The sequence below is a fragment of the Hyperolius riggenbachi genome, chromosome 6 (assembly GCF_040937935.1).
Source record: "Hyperolius riggenbachi isolate aHypRig1 chromosome 6, aHypRig1.pri, whole genome shotgun sequence".
Classification (NCBI taxonomy): domain Eukaryota; kingdom Metazoa; phylum Chordata; class Amphibia; order Anura; family Hyperoliidae; genus Hyperolius; species Hyperolius riggenbachi.
In genome coordinates, this window is record NC_090651.1 from 142,284,491 (window position 1) to 142,300,562 (window position 16,072).

Here is a 16,072-nt window from a genome sequence, read left to right on the forward strand (position 1 = left end):
ATAACAGAAACTTAAGAGAACCTGTCTCGTTATACAAGGAGGATTCTACAGTTAGGTATATCTATATTAATGTAAACCTCACACCACCCCAACTGCATAGCCTATCTGTAAATTTAAAGCAGGGCTGTGGAGTCGGTACAAAAATCTTCCTACTCCAACTCCTCAGTTTATGAAACCACGACTCCGACTCCGGGTAACCAAAATAGCTCCGACTCCTCAGTCTAATACCTAACAGGGCTGTGCATTTTGTACAAAAATCAGCCGACTTCGACTCCTCAGTTTATGAAATCAATGACTCCGACTTCGGGTGCCCAAAATTGCTCTGACTCCGACTCCAACTCCGACTCCACAGCCCTGATTTAAAGTACCCTCGACTTGGGAAGAAAAAAAAATGAATGAAGTCATAATGGGCTAGTTTATCTCCTCCATAGCTTGCTGATGCTGTTTCCTGTGCCCAGTCCTATAAGTATTCAAGAGGATCCGTCAGTCAAAAGCTTTCCCAGAATAGCCCCCAAGTGGCATCGCAGAATATAGAATCTCGTAGGTGCAAGTTCCAAACCATGCATGCAGGGCTGTGGAGTCGGTCCAAAAATCCACCGACTCCGACTCCTCAGTTTAGGATTCCACCGACTCCACGACTCCGACTCCTCTAATTTGCATATTACAATTTTGTTGATTAAAAGTATGTAACATGAAATTCGTCTCTTAAAGGGACTCCGAGCTCACGAAAAAAAGAAAAGTTGTACTCACCAGGGGCTTTCTCCAGCCCAGTGCTGGTCGGGAGGTCCCACGCCGGCGTCCTGGCTCCTCTCCTTCTCCCCGCTCCGGTATAGCTGACAGGCCGCAGCCCGGGCGACACTCGGTGGAGTGTCGGGCTGCAGCTTCCGCGTATGACGCGGATTACGTCACACGCCGGCCGCCTTGCGTCATCACGGCGACCGGCGTGAAAGTACTGCGCATGCGCGCTTTAATCGCGCATGCGCAGTACTTTCACGCCGGCCGCCGTGATGACGCGAGGCGGCCGGCGTGTGACGTAATCCGCGTCATACGCGGAAGCTGCAGCCCGACACTCCACCGAGTGTCGCCCGGGCTGCGGCCTGTCAGCTATACCGGAGCGGGGAGAAGGAGAGGAGCCAGGACGCCGGCGTGGGACCTCCCGACCAGCACTGGGCTGGAGAAAGCCCCTGGTGAGTACAACTTTTCTTTTTTTCGTGAGCTCGGAGTCCCTTTAACTGCCAACGCTTAGGAATTTTACAAGACAACTGAAGTGAGAAGGATTTGTAGACTACTATATTTATTCCCTTTAGACTAAAACTAGTCCTTGGTAAGAGTACTTGTAAAAGGTGCAAACCGGAACAAAGAACATCTATCAGGCCCTAGGCAATGTAAGTGTGGGTACATGTAAGAATGATGTGCAGGTACTCTGCAGGGGAATGAGGAGATTGTAAACAGACAACACCTCTGTGTTCAATGTGCACAGCATTCTCAGTGGATTCCATGCAGCTCTGTAGGGAGTGCATATGTAGAGTATAGTACTACTGTGTAACAAAGTAAACCTGAAACAGATGAAATTAAAGTTTTATACATACCTGGGGCTTCCTCCAGCTGCCTTCAGAATAATCAGTCCCTCGTTGTCCTCCTCCACCACCGGGCTCTACTGCGCAGGCGCAGACCTACTGCGCATGCGCAGTAGAGCGCGGAGGACGTCTGATGACGTCAGAGCGACGGCGTAGGACGCAGAAGTTCCGGGCCTTGGAGCGCAGAAGAGCCCGACCTGGCAGCCGGCCTGGCCAGGTCGGGTCGGCCACCGGAGACCACCGGGAGCCTGCGGAGCGGCGGCGAGGGCACCTCCTGCCTGCCACGGGCTGGAGGAAGCCCCAGGTAAGTGGAAATTGATTTTTATTTTTTACCCACCCTCCCTGAACCTTCCCTTTAACAGCAGTTGCAAAATCTAACTGATATAATAGTGTGCAAGTGAGTAGGGAGCCTGGCTGGTATCTTACTATTTTGGCAGTTAAACTGCTGTTCAGGAAATGCTGTTGAAGACAAAGAAAATAAGAATCCCCCATGAGGAGATGGACTAGCCCAAAACCTGTCGGTTCTGTGGTCCTTTAAGTATTTCAGGGAATTCTGTGGAATACTTTCCTGGACGTTCCCCCAAGCGATGTCATGTGATTTAGAACTGCATGGCACAAGTTCCAAACCACGCATGCTCAGCAAAAGAAAGCGCTTGCCAATAAGTGCTTTCTTTCACTAAGCGTGCACAGTTCAGAATTGCTCTGTGTGGCTCGGAGGATCTTCTGGAAAGCGCAGGAGGTAAAAGGGCTGGGAACAGTAGGAGTTAATTTTGCTTTGCATAGGATCCGGTCACATTCGTACTGATGCATTTAATTTAGTGCATTATAAATCCAGCCTAAAACCGCAGAAAAGAGCTTTACAAATGATTTTAGGAAACACATGATAGATAACTCTGCACTGGTCAGTGATGCCACTGTGAAAGGTTTAATTAGAAATATTTAAGAAATGTGCATCATTGAGCTGCAGCAATCTATTTTAGTAATAAAAAATACACAAAAACTGAATTTTCATTTAAATGCATTTTTATATTTTTATCTTCCAGATACATGTGGCTTTTGCAACATATCCAAATGAATTTGCTGCTGCAAAGGTATGAAACCAAAGTTTCTTTATATTTTGTTGTGCTAGGTCATATTGAGATATTTATCAAGAGTGTCTGAGACAAAATATTGGTAGGTTTTTAGAAATTGTGCAGAACTGTCTCAGACATCTTAAAGGGACCCTGAGCAGAGGCATAAACTGAAAATCTTAACTCACCTGGTGCTTCCTCCAGCCCCACGAGGTCCCACGGCATCCTCTTACTCCCTTCCGTGGTCCAGCTGGCAGCTCCATTTGTACATGGTACAAACGCATTTTGCTAAACTTGAGAAGCAGCCTCCTTGGTGAGTGTCTTAACCTCCTTGGCGGTAACCCCGTGTGTGACACGGGGTAAGCCGCCGGAGGGTGCCGCTCAGGCCCTGCTGGGCCGATTTTCATAATTTTTTTTTTGCTGGACGCAGCTAGCACTTTGCTAGCTGCGCCAGCACTCTGATCGCCGCCGGCCCCCGCCCGATCGCCGCTATCTGCTGCGGCGTGCGGCCCCCCCCCCCAGACCCCAGCGCTGCCTGGCCAATCAGTGCCAGGCAGCGCCGAGGGGTGGCCCGGGACTCCCAATGACGTCCCGACGTCAGTGACGTCATCCCGCCCCGTCGCCATGGCGACGGGGGAAGCCCTCCAGGAAATCCCGTTCTATGAACGGGATTTCCTGATCGGAGATCGCCGAAGGCGATCGAAGCGGGCGGGGGGATGCCGCTCAGCAGCGGCTATCATGTAGCGAGCCCACGGCTCTTTCCTGCTCTTGAGGCCATTTACTGCCTCAAAAGTGTTTTATGGCTGCAATTCTTTATCAGTGAGGGTTACGCTAGAGTCCGACCCAGACAGGAACTGCCACTTACATACCTGATTTTTAGCTCTTTCAGGCAGAGAAAGAAAAAAAGGAACACAGCATAATTATTTGTGTGCTACGCACTGTACATACCCATGTCTATCTCATCATGTCACCTCATGAGTCCTTTAATCTTCTGAATACTCACTCTTTCTATGCATTTAGGATGTCTTACTGCAGTGTAACACTCACTGATAACTAGAGTTTATATAACTTGAGTTGCTGAGAAAAACATTTTTGAAAGCATATAAGGCTCAATGGTGCAAGATTAGTCTGTATGGGAGCTGAGTAAACATTAAGAAATCTTTGTTCACGTAGTGAAACACTTTCTGTACAGTCTATGGCAACTGCCTAATTTTATTTTCCCTTTACAGCACACCTCCCTGAGGGAGAACTACCTAAGGTAAGCATAGAGGTATGTTCATACTGCATCCACATACCTCTGTGCATTGTCTGTTCCTCTCCTGGTTCCCCTGGTCCCTGTAATCACTTAAAGGCAACCTTAACTGAGAGGGATTTGGATGTTTCCTTTTAAAGAGGAGCTGTCAGCCATACTATCTCAGGGAACATACATAACAGATGTATTGCACTGTCCACATTATGATTCCTGTGAATTTTATAAAGGAAAAGTAGAGAATTCTAGACCGTTTGCAAATTTACTGTGGCTATTTTGAAGCCAGTCGTGATGCAATATCCGCCCTTAGTCTCCTCTGCCTGATTTGCCCGCCCTTCACTATAAAAAGTGCATTGTTTCAGCCTGATACATTTTGGCCAATCAGAGAGGAACAGAGGTATGGGAGGGGAAAACAGGATGGAAAGAGGCTTCAGCCAATCAGGCTGCATTAGTTAAGTCTGAGTGGAAGTAAAGAAACGAAAAAAGACAACCCAACATGCCCTTCTCTTTTGTGTACCAAATTTTCTGTGTACCAAATAAGTCATGTAAACTGGGAATTGATAATTTATCAACAAGAAAAGTAATAGTGATTTTAACTTTTGGATTGCCTGATTAGCATCCTTATTACTTGTTTACCAGATAAAAATAAAGAATTGATTTTATGCCAGAGAGTTACTCTTTAAACAATACCAGTTGCCTGGCAGTCCTGCTGATCTCTTTGACTGCAGTAGTGGCTGAATCACAGACCTGAAACAAGCATGCAGGTAATCCAGTCTGACTTCAGTCTGAGCACCTGATCTGCATGCTTGTTCAGGGGCTGTGGCTGAAAGTATTAGAGACACAGGATTAGCAGGAGAGTCAGGCAACTGGTATTATTTTAAAAGGAAAACCCCATATCCTTCTCAGTTTAGGTTCCCTTTAAGTAGTTGGGGGGGGGCACACCTTGGGGCCCACCTAGTTACACCTTTGTCATGGCTGCGTGTGCATTTCTGCTTACCTTGGGTAGCTTTGTATCAGGTCAGGTGTCCTTTAAAGCAGAGGCCAGGAAATGAAATTCTGCTTCCAGCAAAGCACTTCTGATATCCTAAAGTGCCCTGTTTCTACTAGCTCTGCTTTAATCTAACAACAGAATCGTACACTTTCTCTTGATTTCTGTCTGTATGTTTTCAGGCACTTTCAGTTCTTCACCAGCTTAAAGTATTGGATCGCACCTTAGTGGTTGAGTATGCTAAGGAGAATCATATTCACTTACCGGACCAGCCCTCTTTCTCTGATAAAAAGAAAAGGTTTGTCTTTCTATTTCTTACATATTGCATTCCAGCTAAACCTTGAAGACCAGTTTAGTTTGTCAAAGCAACATGCATATTCCATATTATCTGCTAACAAGATTTGTTGATGAAACTTGCCAGGTTCACGTAAAACAAGCACTGAGGGCCCGTTTCCACTAGAGCGAATCTGCATGCCTTTCCGACAATACAAGTGGATGGGCCTGTTTCCACTTGTCAGGATTTCTGAGCGTTTTTCTGTGCAAAACCGGAGTGCCCAGAGGAAATCCACCGCAATACGAATCGCCGCTAATGTATTTAATAGGGAAATCGCATGCTGTTTTGGCATGCGTATTTCCCGCGATTTCGCATAGAAAGTAATGTTAAATCACACAGGCAGTGACATGGTTAAAATCGCATCAATACTAACCTATGCGAAATCGCAGTAAAATACGCATGTGGAATCGCACCCGCATGCAATTTCGTCAGCGGGGAATCAGCTGCGATTCCGCACCGCACAAGTGGAAACTGGCACAAAGGGTTTATCTGTTTTTACTTATGTTTTGCTCTGGAACCTATTGAGATAAGAGTTGCAGGTGCCTATCTTAAGGTGCCCATACACTGACTCGATTTCCCACCGATACACAGCAGATTCGATCACTGTGATCGAATCTGCTGTGAAATCGATGCACAAACGCTGACTGATCGATTTCAGTCCGAAATCGATCCTGTCGATCTGTCCGCGCAGAAATTTTGCTCGTTCGCCGGCGGGTCGTGAGTTCATCCAATGGCGGCGGTCGAATGTCTGATGACCGACGCTAGTGGCAATACATTACCTCTACCGCCGGCGCGTGTCCCTTCTCCGCGCTGGGCTCCGGCTGGCTTCACTTACTTCCTTTCGGGGGAAGTTTAAAGCGCCCTCTACTGTTTAAACTTCCCCCGATAGGAAGTAAAGTGAAGCTGAAGCCCAGAGCGGAGAAGAGAGAGAGGGGGACTCATGCCAGCCGGATCTGGTAATGTATGCAGGGGGCGGCGGCAGTGGCAGCTCCACAGATTGTGAGGCTGCCTTTAGTCTTTCACTTCTGTGCACAGGGAAAAAAAAGTTGTAAAAGAAGCAGTTAGGGGCACATTACTGTGTTGCTGAGTGATTTTCGGCAAGGCATATCAGTCTTTGATACGCAAGGACATCAGACAGTGCATAGATTGCACTGTCAGCTGGGCAAATTTATGCGCTGCTCAGCAGTGCGTTCTGACATTGCCCTCCTGCTTGCTTCTCTGTGTGCAAGGCAGTGCTGTCCCTCTCAGTATTGTTGAACGGTGTCAGCACAGGGATGCTTTTTTAAGTGCACAGCCACCTGAGTTGCAGAGCTACATGGCAGTGTGCCCAAGCCCTCAGCATTCTCAGATATCTTACCACGGGTTTCATCAATGAAGGTGTTTGAAGGAAAAGCAGTTTCTTTATTCCTGCCTTATTCTCCTCTGACTGTGGAAGATCTGAAATCTGAGTCAGAACTCTTCTGTCAATATGGTCATATGTGAAGCTAGTTATACTTTCCACCTCACATACTGTCTTTATATATATATATATATATATATATATATATATATATATATATATATATATATATATATATATATATATATATATATATATATATATATATATATATATATATATATATGTTTTGGGCAGCACGGTGGCGTAGTGGTTAGCTCTCTTGCCTTGCAGCGCTGGGTCCCTGGTTCGAATCCCAGCCAGGGCACTATCTGCAAAGAGTTTGTATGTTCTCTCCGTGTCTGCGTGGGTTTCCTCCGGGCACTCCGTTTTCCTCCCACATTCCAAAAACATACGGATAAGTTAATTGGCTCCCACTAAAATTGGCCCTAGACTACAATACTTACACTACATAATATAGACATATGGCAATGGTAGGGATTAGATTGTGAGCTCCTTTGAGGGACAGTTAGGCCCTGATTCACAAAGCGGTGATAACTCAGTTATCACGCCTAAAAGACTTTAGGCGTGATAAGCCGTGCAAAGCTGAGTTATCACCGATTTGTGCTGCTCTTCGCGCGAAGCTCCCGCGCGCAAAGTTTTGCACGCGTAGCGCACCGCGCTGCGCGCGCAAAGTCCCATAGGGCTCAATGGACGCTGCGCGCGAAGCATGGTACGCTGCGCGCGCAGCGCGGTGCGCTACGCGCGCAAAACTTTGCGCGCGGGAGATCGCGCGAGTTTCTTCTTATCACGCCTAAACTGAGTTTAGGCGTGATAAAGGGCTTTTCACAGGCGTGCAAGCACTTTGCACCGCTTTGTGAATCAAGCCCAAAGTGACAAGATATATATATATATATCCACTGTATAGCGCTGCGTAATATGTCAGCGCTATATAAATACTAAATAATAATAATTAAATTTGAATTAATGGTTCTTAAATACCACTGAACCGAAGTAAAATCTATTACCGTAAGTAAAGCCTACGGTGGGCCAGATTACCTTTGCAGAAACTGCCTGGCTTTGCTTGTTGTCATCAAAGTCCTCACCCGTCACCCTGTCCACGTTGCTCCCGTGCCATCTGGAAGTTCCTTTGATCCTTGCAGAGCTATTGTGAAGTGTGCAGGTTTTGAGCTGCGCCTGTGCAGTTAAAGAAAGCACATATAAATGACTGCTAACGACCGTTTTCTTGGTGCTCGCGTAAGTCAGATCGTGCACCTGTGCAGTTCCGATTCATGTGCTGTCACTAGGGGGAGCTTTCCTAGTTTTCATATTCAACTGTAGTATTCCGTTGAATATGAAAAGGATCAGAGACCAGGAATGGAAGGGGATCCCAACAGCAACGAGCAATGCCAGGCCACGTCTTCTGCAAAGGTAATCTAGCCCCACCATGTGCCTTATTTGAAAGATGTTACCCTAATTCTGGTGTAATATAAGATTTATATAATCACACTTCCTAAGCAAATTGTGTTCTAATTTCTGTTGTTTTTTTTTGTTTTTTTTCAATGCATTTCTTATTGACCAGCGTGTGTATTATTACTTCTGTACCATCTAAAGTGCAATATTTTATTTTTATTGCTCACAACTCGGGTACAATTTAATTACCTTTTTTCAAAATTCTAGCACTGGAGATAAAGCAGAAGAGTGTAAAGACTCAAAACTCTCAGTCCAGGTTTCTGTTGAAAAGGGAATAGCACCTAATCACGGGTATGTATTGGCAGAAGAAATGTGATGTTGTAATGATTTAACTAAAATATGAGGGCAGACTTGAACAGCATGTTAAAGAACAACTTCCATGCAATTCACCTGGGTTCCTCAGAGTGCCATAAATATTATTGTTTACACACTTTTCAGAAATTGCAGTAACTTTCTCCTGCAACTTGTAGAAATTGTCAAAACTGAAATTTCAGTAACTACTCTTAGGCCCAGTGCACACCAAAACCGCTAGCAGATCGTCAAAACGCTATCGGTTTTGGGAGCAGAGAGCAGATATTTGGCCGGGTGCACACCAAGCGGATTTTGTATGCGATCCACCAGCCGCATCAGCCAGTGAAAACGCTTTACTATTGTATTTCAATGTGTGGTGCACACCGGCGGTTTGAGGTTTTTTAGCAAACCGCAAACGCGCACCAGGAGGCGCGTTTGTGGCTTGGCAAAAACCTCAAACCGCCGGTGTGCACCATCCCATTGCAATACATTAGCCAAGCATTTTTCCAGGCGGATGCGGCCGGTGGATCGCTCCAAAAACCGCTCGGTGTGCACTGGGCCTTAGTTAGATAAAAGAACATTTGAAAGGATTTCCAAGCCTTTCTTGTATCTCAAAACATTTACTTTCACTGCAGAGAGCAGTACAAGATAGCTTATCTCTGGCTTATCGGCAAATGTAATAACTATTGGCTGATGCTCCCTGTGCATGTCTTCACTCTGCTGAAGTGATTCAGCTGTTGCCAGGGCAGTGTGTCTATTCAGCAAAGGAAGGGGCTAGAGGGAGGACACCTGCAGAGAACAAGCAATGATTATATTTGCCTTTGCCGATGAGACAGATTAGGAAGCTTCTACTACTCTTTGCAGTGAAAATACATGTTTTTACACATAGGGAATACTTGGGAATCCATTCAAATGTACTTCAGATTAGGTAGTCAAATTTTAGTTTTTAGAGTATAATACCACTTTAATCTCTGTCAGTAGGCAAAGTTGTAGGAGGAAGTTAAAGCACTGGAGTCTCAGACACCCCTTTTCACGATAATGCTAAAATGGTAAAGAGGAGGGGGGGGGGGGGATTTAATGAAGCCCATGATTCCACTCATCAGTGATGAGCAGTTCAAAACTGCATGTGTGAATTCCGAAATGTGTGTGCACAGCCAAAGGAAGCCCTTTCTTTCAGTGCACATGTGCATTTTGGAACTTGCACATGCACAGTTCAGAATCGCTTGTCGCCACTTGGGGGTATATCCGAGTGACTGGGAAGAGGAGAGAACTGAAAATGTGGAATGGGAAGGACCCTGAAGACAATGAGCAGCATTAGAAGGATAAGGATTAGGTAATCACTTATTTTTCCCTGCTTCGGGGCTGTTAAGTTGTAAAATATCTGCATGATTCCAGGAATAGTGCACTTGAGGTAAAAAATAAATAGCAGGTGTGAAAATTTCGGATTCTCGTGTTATCATTGACCAGTCTGTTATACAAAGCGTGGCTGTTAAATATTGACTAGAAATGTGCAAGAACTCAAGGTCTTGCCTGAAAAAGTTCAGCAAACATCCATTCTGAAGTCTGGTTTCATAATATAGTTTAACGGGAAGAATATTGTTTGTGTTTGCGGAAGACTTTCATGCCAGTTAAAGCAGTAAAGTGTTGTACCGTGTTAGCCATGAGTAAAAGCAAGAAGTTTTGAATCAGGATGATACCATTTATTGGCTAACTTAGAGATGGATAAACAGTGAGCTTTCGACTTATAAAAAGCCTTCGTCGGACTGGTTCCTGACCAGAACTGAAAAACACAGCTTATATACACTGACATACAGAGGAGAAACATTCTTTAGCAAACATAAATGTAATTAGATGCCTTAACTGTTACTGAGGAGGTTTTTCCAGGCATCCTATCTAAATTGATAAGATCAATAGAATCCTCAACATGACATAAAGCAGACTCTGGTGATGAAGAGACATCGTAAATTCCGAATTCAAATTGTAACTGGCCTGGTTACATGCTCCATTAATTCTAAGCTTAAGAGAATTGTGGCATTTAAAGCCAGCACCTGAAAGCAAATAAAAGGAATAGTGACAGTGAATTCCATCTTACACAGCATATGGCACAAAAATGAATGAAAAGATAGAAAAATTAAAATTAAAAGAACTGTGGCATTTAAAACCCATCGTACCAGCACAAGAAGTTGGAGTCCTTGTTTAAACCATCTTGTACAGTTTTGAACCAATGTATAAACTTAGTTTCTTGTGTTAGTCTCATGTTTCCCGATTTGAAGCCACCCATTAATACAGTGACGCTAAAATCGCTTAAACTGTGTCCAGGTAAACAAAAGTGTGTTGGTATTGGGAGATCAGTATAATTTGTAATATCCTTTTTCCTGCTGTTAATAGTGGATCTGTGGTGTGTCATGCGATCCCGCAGTGGTTGACTTGTTTCTCCCACATAAATTCCTTTGGGGCATTTTGCACACATGATCAGGTATACCACATTAGATGAGTCGCAGGAAAAGGTGCCTTGTACTTTGTATTCCTGTTGTGTACCCGGTATTAGTATCCTGTCAGTGGAATGGATGTATTCACAGGTCCCACATGTTTTCCCTCGGCAGGGGAATGTTCCATTCTGTTCTTGCCTATTTAAGGCACTCCTCACTATCATCTGCTTAAGATTGGGTGGCTGTCGGAACGCAAGGAGGGGAGGTTCAGGGAATATCTTTTTCAGTCTCTGATCCTTGTGTAGAACAGGATGAAGTTCTTTTGCAATCTTCCTTAAGATTTCCAAGCGTAGGTTGTAGGTTACTACCAGTGGGACACGGCTCTCTTCCTGGCTCTGCTTGTACTCCAGGAGCTGAGTCCTAGGGATGTTGTTAGCTTTCCTGATTTGGGTCTCAGCCATTAGAGGATTGTATCCCTGTTTTATGAAATCCTTCTTCAGGTAACCCAGGTGTTTGTCTTTGTCATCCTTGTCAGAACAGATCCGATTGCATCTTATTGCCTGGCTGTAAATTATGGAATTCTTTATATGTTTGGGGTGGAAACGGTCATACCTGAGGTATGTCGGACGATCTGTCGGTTTGCGGTACATGGACGTTTGTAAGCTGTTCTCTCTGATGTATATGGTGGTGTCAAGAAAGTTAATCTCCTTGTGAGAGTAGCTCAATTTCAGTTTGATTGTGGGATGGAAAGCATTGAAGTTCCTGTGAAATTGGACAAGATCCTCCTCACTTGCAGACCAGATGATCAAGATGTCGTCGATAAAACAGAAGTAGGCCATGGGTTTTATATGACAAGTATTCAGGTATTCTTCTTCAATCTTTGCCATGAAGAGATTTGCGTACTGCGGTGCAAACCGTGAGCCCATTGCCAGTTAAAGCTATCCTACTTTTTTAAAATATTTTAAATACTATATATATTCAGCGCTAAAAATATTATCTTACCATTAGGTAGTTTTGAGATATTATGAATATTTGGTATATACGGTTTATCAGAAAGTTCAGCTCATGTATAGAGTAGAGATGACTGCATGTAAGAGAAATCATACAAAAGCATGTGATTGACTTAAACATTGGATAGATTTGTACATCTCTACCTGGCTCATCATAGTCACTTCTTGTTTACCCACACAGGAAGCAGAAATTGCATGTGGCCACATGAACAGTAACCGCTAATTAGAGGTTTAAAGCATAGTTGCAGTCTAAATTGCCTCTGGGAGCTCTGTCTGTCACTTAAGGCTCATACACACCTACCAACAATCTGTCCAACTATCTTTCAAACTTGTCTGTTGAAAGATAAGTTGGGTGTGTGTGTACAGCTGCCAAACAACCAGACGACCAACTGATAATAGGTTGTTTGCCAGATCCAACCGGTGGATCAATCTGACCAACTATCAGGCAGGTTGGAATGTGTGTACGTCTTTTGAACAACTTTTTTTTTTTTTTAATACGGACATGCTGTGAAGTTTATCATTTAGCTTGCATGCATAGTATTTAAGTGAGTTGGTTGTTTGGTTGGTTGGCGTGTGTATGTACTTGTCAGGTAAACAACTTGTGTGGTTGGTCATGTTGTGCATTAAGTTGGATGTGTGTAAGAGCCTTTAGCTGTATCACACTGAGCTCTGCCAGCTACAGGGATATTGTTCTTTGATCCTCAAATGCAGGCGATAAGTCTTGGGGGAACTGAGTTCCAGACAGATGACATGACTTTGGGCAAAAGGCAGGTAGCATAACTATGTCTAGGCAATAAGTCATATCTTTTTATTTTTTTTTATTAGTTTTATTATTGACATGATGAGATAAACATATATATGTATGTATAGTGTAAAACATATTAGGCTGTGTTTCTTTTTTTGCCTGAAAGAGCTAACCTTCAAGCATGCCAGTGAAGGTTTCTCTCTTCTCGGTGCATTATAGCTGCATTATAGCTAACCCTAACTGATAAGGAATTACAGCTATAAAACTTTTTTTGCTGCAGAGAACAACTTCTTCTTAGTACAGGGAATCGAGTTAAAAAGGTCAATAGTTCATGTATTTTAGCTTTGGGACACTTTACCTCCTCAGCGGTATGGACGAATATATCCGTCCATCACCGCCGGAGGTCGCCGCTCAGGCCCTGCTGGGCCGATTTTTGCAAAATAAAAAGCAGCGCACGCAGCCGGCACTTTGCCAGCCGCGTGTGCTGCCTGATCGCCGCCGCACTGCGGCGATCCGCCGCGAGCAGCGGCGAAAGAGGGTCCCCCCCAGCCGCCCAAGCCCTGCGCAGCCGGAACAAACGTTCCGGCCAGTGCTAAGGGCTGGATCGGAGGCGGCTGACGTCAGGACGTCTGCTCGTCGCTATGGCGACGATGTAAGCAAAACAAGGAAGGCTGCTCATTGCGGCCTTCCTTGTTTATTCTGGTCGCCGGAGGTGATCAGAATGACGCTTCCGGAGCGCCCTCTAGTGGGCTTTCATGCAGCCAACTGAAAGTTAATTTACAAAAAAACCCTCCTGCAGCCGCCCTGGCGATCTTAATAGAACGCCAGGGAGGTTAATAGACTGCCATTGAGCAGAGACAATAAAAAGTAAATCTACTTTGGAAATGTTTAAACATATGATAAAACCATGGGATATCTTAAAAAAAGTAAATTTTAGGAGTAGGAGCAATACTATAGTTTATCACATCAGTTTATTTTCACTTTGGGTTCACATTAAAGTTAACACTGAATACAGGGTGTAGTTGTAAGGCTAGAGAATAAAAATAATTGTGGGTTGGAGATAGAATTTTTTTTTTTTATTTTGTTATTGTATGTAGTGCAAGAATGTAATTGAGCTGATTTGATATCAGCTGTACACTGCTCCAGTTTGAACTCAGTTTGAGCTCTGTGACAGAAATAAGTGAACATTTATTACTTCTGTAGAGTTTTGACATGGTTGTTTTAGAACGATCATAAAAGAATATAAAATGATCATATGATTGCATTACAAACTATCCATTTGGTTAATCCATAAGAGAACACAGTAGAGGCACCATCCATCAAGATAGGTCTTTATTAACAATGGTAGCATCCATGTGTGAAACAATGAGCATGTCTATACAGACTTGCCTTTATCATACGTGGATTTTAGCAACCATTGGTGGTGGAGGTGGGTGGCCGGCACAAAACTGGGAGATGAGAACTCTTTATATGGGGTTCTATTAAGGTGTGAAAAAGTCTTGTGAAAAAACTCAGGAGAAAAGGTAATTGCATAAGGGCCACTGAATTGTACGGTTACCATAACCCTTTCTCACTTCACAGGAAAACAAGAGTTTGCCTTCTAAAAACAAAAAGGTATTTGCGATAATTCAGGTTGGAGTGAGCATATGTCTCCCAAAACACATAACTGCTGAATATGCATATCATCCTTTGTTATCCCTATAAGCTAGCCACGCTTCCAGAACCGATGGACTGCAATAATGTGGCAGCTTGTTAATTGTACAGAACCACAAAGATCCAACATGGATACAGACTGTTTTGGATTGGTTGATCTTCATCAGTTCTTCTAAAACTTACTCCATTGCTGTCAGGTCTTGAAGTGACAAGCATCTCACAGAAAGTGGGCATGGATAGGTATGAAGCCCCAAAAGTGGCTCCTTTTCATACTGATGAAAACTAGAAAAAAAAAGTTTTTTGAACAGAATTATAGCACTTCTTGGAAGCAAAGTCTAGAGCTCCGATTCAATAAACTTTTCTCCTGAGTTTTTCTCATAGGATATAGTCATTATTTGCTTTCTAGGTGCTGAAAATTTAGATAAGAAAATAAAATATAAGTGGGCAAGAAAAGTACTCTAATATCCAGCTGTAGTAAATGCGGACCAACTTATCTGTGTACTTTTTGTTTGCTCGGTGCGGATGGAAGTGGGCAAGAAAAGTACCCCAATATCCAGCTGGAACAGTAAATGCGGTCCAACTTTTCTGAGTACTTTCTGTTTGCTTGGGGCTGGTGTAATATTTTATTGATAAGATGTGAAAACATTTCCTGTGAGAAAACTTTGGAGACCGGTTTATGGAATCAGAGCCCCGGAATGCTGTGTGTCAAAAAATACTTTAGACTTTGTTTGTCCTGTGTTAAATGTTTTAGTTACTGCTGTTACATTCATGGACATTAATAGATTTATTTTTTTCAGGCTAGTCTTTCCGATACGACCCAACCTAAAATACTTATATCCACCTCCTTCAAGCACAGTTTTGGCGAATATTGCAAATGCCCTAGCAAGTGTCCCAAAGTTTTATGTCCAGGTAAAATTCTTTTATTGTACATTTGATAAACTAGAGACCAGCACTGAAGCATTGTGAAGGTTTCCATTGCTTATCATCTTCCATAATGTTAAATGTCTGCATGTTATTGGTACAGTACTTCCATAAGAGGCATGCAGATATTGAGGGCAGAACTTGTGATGTGCACACTTGTGGTTCAGTGGCTGGAAGTATTGCATCTGTCGGCTGCATATTTCACCCAGCATAGGTGTTTTTTTATCTATTGCTCCGTTTTAATGTATACCTAACAAAAGCCACGTAGGGTAAAAACATAGAGTAGGTGATCATTCGCAACCCTGTCTTACTTTCAACAAAAGGCTAGCTGCAATATCCCCTCCTTCTCCATTTATTATTCAGTCCTTTTAAGGGAAGTGAAATGTTTAAGGGGTGATAACAGATAACCGGGGGGTTTAAGAAGATGAACTGATAACACACTGTGGTATGTGGATCCAGTATGAACATATCTTTTTGCTTAACTTAGGTAGCTTTGCCTCAGGTTAGATATACTTTAACCTCTTGCGATTTATTTAACCCTCCTGGCGGTCTAATAAATTCCGCCAGGAGGCAGCGCAGCATTTTTTTATTTTTTTTTAATCATGTAGCTAGCCCTGGGCTTGCTACATGATAGCCGCTCAGCGGCATCCCCCCCGCCCGCTTCGATCAGGAAATCCCGTTCAAAGAACAGGATTTCCTGGAGGGCTTCCCCCGTCGCCATGGCGTCATTGGGGGTCCCGATCCACCCCTTAGCGCTGCCTGGCACTGATTGGCCACGCAGCGCACAGGGTCGGGGGGGGCGCGGCGCGACGGATAGCGGCGATCGAGCGCAGGGCGGCTAGCAAAAGTGCTAGCTGCGTGCAGCAAAAAAAAAAATTAAGCAAGTCGGCCCAGCAGGGCCTGAGCAAACCTCCTGCGCGGCTTACCCCGAACTGTGTTCGGGGTTACCGCCAG

General features: G+C 44.1%; 1 protein-coding gene across 6 annotated transcripts in view; it reads left to right on the forward strand.

Annotated features, from left to right (window-relative positions):
- RNPC3 (RNA binding region (RNP1, RRM) containing 3) overlaps window positions 1–16,072 on the forward strand; it is a 76,334-nt gene that overhangs the window by 15,641 nt on the left and 44,621 nt on the right. For all 6 annotated transcript variants that reach the window (XR_011022061.1, XR_011022064.1, XR_011022062.1 and 3 more), the window contains exons 2-5: window positions 2,621–2,668; window positions 5,067–5,182; window positions 8,277–8,360; window positions 14,995–15,106. Coding sequence is in view for 2 of the 6 variants with exons in the window: in XM_068240026.1 (XP_068096127.1) it covers window positions 2,621–2,668; window positions 5,067–5,182; window positions 8,277–8,360; window positions 14,995–15,106 (360 nt within the window). In the remaining 4 variants the exon portion in view is untranslated. The remainder of the gene's footprint in view (window positions 1–2,620; window positions 2,669–5,066; window positions 5,183–8,276; window positions 8,361–14,994; window positions 15,107–16,072) is intronic.